At 45.7% G+C, this 6,716-nt stretch overlaps 1 protein-coding gene across 12 annotated transcripts in view; it reads left to right on the top strand.

Annotated features, from left to right (window-relative positions):
- Positions 1 to 590: 590 nt before the first annotated feature.
- Positions 591 to 6,716, top strand: part of PRKD1 (protein kinase D1) — a 305,153-nt gene continuing 299,027 nt past the window's right edge. For 2 of the 12 annotated variants that reach the window (XM_065595399.1, XM_065595398.1), the window contains exon 1: positions 1,288 to 1,621. In XM_065595399.1, coding sequence (XP_065451471.1) covers positions 1,430 to 1,621 — 192 coding nt within the window. In that variant the 5' untranslated portion in view covers positions 1,288 to 1,429. Of the gene's footprint in view, positions 727 to 1,018; positions 1,622 to 6,716 lie in introns of those variants that run through there. The other 10 variants (XM_065595395.1, XM_065595394.1, XM_065595393.1 and 7 more) reach the window with 10 other exon arrangements.

Genomic DNA, 6,716 nt, shown 5'->3' with positions numbered 1-6,716 from the left:
ATTGTTCTTACACTCATCACCGTCATGCTTAGATGCCATAGGAATAATTAAGAGACACTAATTTGGTATTCAGGCTATTAAAAGTTCATCCCAAAGTTCATTTCCAAAGGGAGTTCAGTACTGATAACTTAGGTTAAGTGTCACCTGCCATTGGCCTTACTGTATGGAGGCAAATACAAACAGATGTCACGTGCATTGTGCTTTAAAGTTAGAAAACCTGCCTGATCCTTGTGTCAGAGAGTTCCCACTTAGCAACTGAAAACGCAGACTGTGCGTTCCCTAGAGGGGAAGTTATTTTAGGGACGAGGATGGGATGGATTCCCCCGCTACCCTACAAATAAATCACCGAGGAGGAGCACCCTGAGCTAGTGGCACAACAACAGCCAGCAGGGAACTGCCAGCTCCCCTCCCCCGGTGCCATCCACCACCTCCCTCCCCCGCCAGTGTGTGACTGGCTCCTGGGGGGAATGGCTCCGCTGGAAGGGAACGCGTGCGACAGGCGGTAGGAGCTGGTGACAGGGTTGAGCTCCTACTTTCATGCAAATCTCCCCTCCCTCGCAAGCCAACGCTTGCGGTCCCCCAGCCCGGGAGAGCTCGCTCCGCTGCCACAGAGCAACCCCCAAGCTTCCCTGACTTTCTTCGCGCTCTGCTTCCAGGTGTCGTAGCCTCTGCTCTCCGGGCAGCAGCGGGAGCAGGGCAGCGGCCAGGATGAAGGCGGCTTTGAAGGTACTGCGCCCTGGATGGGGATGCTCGTGGACCAGACAGGCGCTCTCCTGTCTGGAGGGAGCCGGCTCGGGGAGCGCCGGGAGGAGGATGAGAGCGGGGCGGGAGGTGCGGACTCCAGGTGTCCCGGGAGAGAAGCGGGAAGCGGAGAACTTGGCACCGCGGGGTGGGGTTGGGGCTTGGCTGTCTTGAAGGGAGAAACGACGTGGTCCAAGGGCCCCTCCTCGCCTGGGGCGGGGGTGAGATCTCTAGCTGGGGGCTTGAGGGAGGCGGGCACCTCAGCCCCCTCCGGGCACTTGGGAGCTGGGCCGGCCGGCTGCTGCTCCGGCGGCCGCCGTGTGGTGGCTCATGGCTGCGCTGCCTCCTCCCTCCCGCTGGGCTCGCAGCGTGCGGCGCGCTGACCGCCGCCTTCAGTCCGCAGCCAGAGCCAGCAGCGGCGGCGGCACCTCGGCTGGGCTGGGCTCCCCCCTCGCTCTGGGCGTCTCGCCGCCTTTTCCTGTCTGCATCCGATTCCGAGTCCTCCCCCTCCCCCCGCCATTTTCACCCGGGAGCGGCGCCGGGGCTTCCCGGGCACTCGGCGGGGGGATCTGCGCCGCGCCTGGGGCTCCCACCAACTTTTCACGCGGCTGTCTCTCTCTGCCTCTCCCCTCCCGCCTCCCTGTCCCTCTCCCGCCGCCCCTGCTGCTGCTCCTGCGGGAAGTTTTCCATGAGCGCCCCTCCGGTGATCCGGCCGCCCAGCCCTTTGCAGCCGGCGGCGGGGGCTGCTCCCGGCGGCGGCATCTCCTTTCACCTCCAGATCGGGCTGAGCCGGGAGCCGGTGCTGCTGCTGCAGGACTCCTCGGGGGAATTCAGCCTGGCGCACGTCCGGGAAATGGCTTGCTCCATCGTGGACCAAAAGGTAAGAGGGACCCAGAGGCGGAGCTCTCGCCCTCGGAACTTCCCTGTTGCCCAGCTGGTCCCCCGCCGCTCGGGGGTCTCGGCTCCGGGATGAATGCAGCGATCGCAGGGAGAGACTCGCTCCTGCTCCCGCTCAAGCCTGGCTCCGTTCTCCACGGCTTGCCCCGTGCACTAGTTGTGCAAGTCTCGCTCGGGACGCCGGCCAGGCTGGCTGGCTGGCTTGCTGCTCGAATGGCTCAGTCGCCATGCGGGCAGGGCCCGGTTTACAAGCCTCCCCTCCATCAGTGCGCTTTGGAGGGGTGGGGAGGGGACGAAGCTGGCCGGGAGGGGGAGGGGGAGGGGGAGGGGGTGGCACAATAACTTCCTTCCAGTGTTACTCCCTCCCAGCCCCGGTGGCAGAGGAAACTTTCCACTTTACAAACCGGGAACCAAGCCAGTAGGTAGCGTTTCACGCGTTCTCCTTCCCAGGCAGGCCATGCCCAGCAATCCAGGCGCCCTCTGTCCCCTTGCGCTCGGTGCCATTTGATGCAGGCTTTAACCTTGCAAGTTGACACACTTATCATGTATTATGTGGCACTTTAATGCGGGTCTGCTAGCGTCTCCAGAGGACAGGGGGAGATTTTTTCTGCAGCTGGGCGGTAACATGATAGGGAGGGTAAACCGCAAAGATCTATTGCCCTAGTTCCCCATCAAACGATGACAACAGGCTAAACAAGCTCTTTAGCGCTTATGAAACGCTTGGCTTTTAAAAAGCATTTTGGGGACAAATTGAGCTGGGTGAAAACGGAAGTGATGATAAGTGGCAGGCGCCAGTCTGTGCAGTACAAAGGGATGTGGGGTAGAGGGAGGTCGCTGGAATGAGCTGGTGCTGAATTTCAGCCTTGGGAATTGGCAGGTGACCTCTGTGTAAAATGAGGCTAATTGAATCGCTCCCTGTCAACAGCCCTTCTGATCTTTGTAGTTGTAGAACCACTGACTAGCTGAAATCCTGTGTAGAATGCTGAGCAGAAATCTTTGTCCCAGGAAGTTATGAAGTGACAAACTTTGTAAAGATGACACATATTTGCTTGGTTTACTTTTCATTTGGAATTCTGGTATAATTATTAGTCAACCTGAAATCTAGTAAACGTCACATCTGCCCGTAGCTCTCTCCACCTCCCCTTCATTGGTAAACCCACCTAAACTGGCAATCACACATTTTCAAAATAATATTTTTTGCTCTCTTCTGTTGGAGTGGGAAAGACCCACACAAACAGGTGACTCTGACTATAGAGGGGAAAAGAGTGAAAATGATGAGACATGGTGTAGTCAGATACCCAAAATAAACAAACTGAAAGAGTAAAGAAACCATTTCTCTCTATTTTTTTCATTATCATGATCTCAGGTATAATAAGTAAAATAATTTCAGGCAGGGGCATGTGCGTGTTTTTAGGTTGATGGTTTCACTTTAAGTCTTGGTGTAAATCAGACAAAGTTTCCTTAAATGTGGTGAACTTTTCCATTTTGTTTATTACAGTGTATTTAATAAATGTGGTTTCAAAACAGTTTGAACGTGTCAGCATAGATTTTAAAATATCTACTTTTAAAACACATTTTAAGAAGAGGTTATTTGTTTTGATGTGCACACTTATTTAATTAAATTCAATATGGAAAACGTATCCTTTTGTTTAATATTACAGTGTTTATTTTCAAAGCTAGACAGAAGCAGATTGCTTTCTATATAGAAGGCAGACATGAAGTACTTTTATCCATTCGACCATTCATAACTTATTGTACGGGAAATAATGGAACCTAGATCACTGCATCCGTTGTTCATAGTTTTGTGCCCAGACTAACATATTTATTTAATCTGTTTGAAGTATTCCAGTGTGCGGTATTTTGTGTCTGCAACATCATTTCACAACACTAATATGTTGCCTAAAGAAGGACTACTAATTTAAATAAATTGGCTCTCATGTCTGATATACTGTTTTTAGTAAGAACTGGCATAAAAATCTTAAACAGCTATATTTAGTAACTGTAACATATAACTTCATTTGAAAAAGAAATAGATAATGAGGAGTTTTTCTTTGTAGTGTCCTCAAATGTGGGTCTCTCTCATTCCCATGGTCCATCAGAGCCCCAGTTTGTTTTTGTTCAGGAGATGCTGCAAAGGTCATCTGTTTTTCCAGGCTTTTGGGGGAGAGAAGAGCTTGAGGGAGGGGAATGGTTGAAGAAAGGTAGATTTGTTGCTGGTGGCTTATATCTTTTTGGTAAAGAGTAATTTATAAATTATTTGTACTGGAGGAATTTCCCCACCCTACAAACACCTACATAGCATAACTTTATTTGCATGAGTAGTCTCATTATACACAATATTATTTGCATAAGTAAAGTTACTCTTTGTTGTAAGTATATGTAGGATTGAGGTCTTAGTTTTGGCTTTTAAAAGATTGCACAAGCATCTCGAGCTACTGGGTAGAATATTTCAATATGTATGACTAAATTAAATACGTCTTCTTCTGTTATCATAAAGTTAGTGTACAAATATATGAAGCTGATGGCTGTATACATGTTGAAAGCACACTAGTAGCAGTGACTACAGTGTCAACATCTTGCAGTTGATTATACAAGAATTCTGAGATTCTTTCAATTAAGAAAGAAATGAAGAAGCAATAATAAAGGCTAATCTAGCAAAGAACAATTTAACCTTTTATGGAGTAAGTGTCCCTTCAACTCCTTATTTTCTCTATATTTTTATTCTGAACTATTTTATGCTCAAGAGCTTGAAAGAAGGTTTTTTTTATTGTTGTTGTTAAGAGCATGTTTTCCTGTTACCTTACCACATGCTTGTTATTTTTGCAAGAGCATAGCACTGTAACTTGTTTAAATTTTAAGCATTTGCTTACTTTTGATATTACAGGAAATTGTAACTTGCTTGTCAAGGTTAAGAAGGAAATTTCATGGAAGTGACTGTTGTACTGAAACATCTCACTGTTCTCAAGTACTTTTGTGCCTGTAAAGTAGGTACCTACTACTTACCAGGCAAGTACTATGTTTTATGTAATCTGTTCCAAATTTGTACCATGAGGCATTAGACTGGGATTCAGGAGATGCAATTTAAATTAATTTAATTATTCAATTTTGGTTGCCATATTAGACTGTAATATTAGACATATTAGACTTTCCCTCTTTTATGGTGATCATAAACTCACTCTAGCTATAGGGTTGCTCACATATGTCTCCCCTAAATTAGGCCACGATCCTGCAGGAAAGTCTGTGCAGACAGACCCTGTGCCTCTACAGAATCTCACTGAAGTCAGTGCAGCATTGCATGAATGCAGAGGTTCACTTGTGTTGGGTCTCGCTGCAAGACTGGTGCCTTTGCCCCGATCCTGTAAAGATTTATGCACGTTTAACTTTATGCAATGTAAGTAGCACTATTAAAGTAAATGAAACCTCTCACAGTGCAATAAGTTAAGCACATGCTTGTAGGATTAGGCCCACGTAGGTTATGGATCATGTGCATGTATATGTGAGTAATGATAGTATCTGAAATATAAAGATTAAGGTGCTTTTATTTTGTAAGCGAATATGGTTACATTAGCAACTAATAATGTGAATGACATGGGTGGTGAAGGGAAGGAAAAAGATTGTTGTCAAAAGTGTATTGTTCTGTGTTGGCCACAAAAAGCGCTATTGCATGAGTATCATCCTGAGATAGTTATATGGAGGGGGGAACATGTTGACCTTTTATCAGGGTGCAGTGGTACATGTCAATTGGCAACATGAACTCAAACATCTCTGAATCTGTTAAGAACTGCTCTGAAGCTGACTACATTGAATCCCCTTGAAATGTATGTGATTCATAGCTAGAACCGCTAAAACAAAATTCTTCGGGATTGTTCATGTGGGGTTATTTGTTCTTCATCTGAGGTGGAGTAAAATTGTCAAAGTGGTGATATAACTGAAAAGGAATGAGAATTACCAGAAAATGTCAGCACTTGACTTTTAGAATATTTCCTCCATAAGACTGAGAAAATATTGCAAAATAAAAGTTTTGTTGTCTGTAGACACAGAACTTGAATTATCGTCCTTTTGGGGTTTATCTGAACACAGTAGAATGCTTCTTCAGGCTGAGATTTAAGGGAACGCATTGTTTTGGCAGTCATTATGAAAGTAAGAATACCTTATTTTGTGCCACACACTGATAAATACAATGCGGGGGGGGGGGGGGTGAGCTGAATTTTATACAAGTTTTCTAATTATCTGAAAGTATTTGTTTCTGTTAGTATCTGATGTGTTGTTGTAGTGTGCTGTTGTACCGAGCTTCTTTGATTGAGACAATTCATATATTATTGCTAATAAAAATGCAGCTAATTGGTGGGGTAGCCATAGAATTTGTGTCATTTTACAAGCTTTCAATCCTCAAATGAATACGTTATTTAGTTCTCTGACATGAAGACATGGATTTTTATGAGGTATAACCATTAATATTTTAACATCAAACACTGGCTGGCTCGTCTTCTTTCCCTGTGGATGCTATAGGCAGCAGTAGACCGATGGGTGCAACTGTTGGGACCCAGTCTTGTCTCTTTCCAGGCCCACAGAGTTGACATTCCTCAAGCTCATGTGATAGGCTGTGGATGAATATTCCAGAGAGCTCAGCAGTCATGATGTGTGCCTTGTGTGTTTCAAATTGGTCTTTGTGTGGCTACTACACTGCCTCATGTTGGATTACTTCTGCTTCTGGGATGAGTAATCTGTGTGAGTGATATATGTGAGTCCTAAACTGGCCAGAATATGGTTACAGCTAATGCTACAGGAGTGTTAATTTGTGTCTGTTGTTAAAAAGTGAAGAGAGACAGATTTCGGCCTTTGTGTGCCATAAAACTTTATTCAGAGTCTTATAAATATAACCAATTATAACTTTGCAGTATTACTGAATTTTCACAAAAAAGAATGTTGTATTTTTACAAACAGACCATTTAGTAACAGAAAAATGGAAACAAAATAAAACAAAGGTAGAGATGTATTGCAGGCAGAATAATGCATCCATATACACTTTGATGTAGACATTTGCTGTTAGCAACAGGCATCTGAGTAGTAACAGACTG

Source organism: Chrysemys picta, chromosome 4 (assembly GCF_011386835.1).
Source record: "Chrysemys picta bellii isolate R12L10 chromosome 4, ASM1138683v2, whole genome shotgun sequence".
Taxonomy (NCBI): Eukaryota; Metazoa; Chordata; order Testudines; family Emydidae; genus Chrysemys; species Chrysemys picta.
The sequence above is the reverse complement of the archived record's forward strand: the minus strand, read 5'-3'. Positions and strand labels throughout refer to the sequence as shown.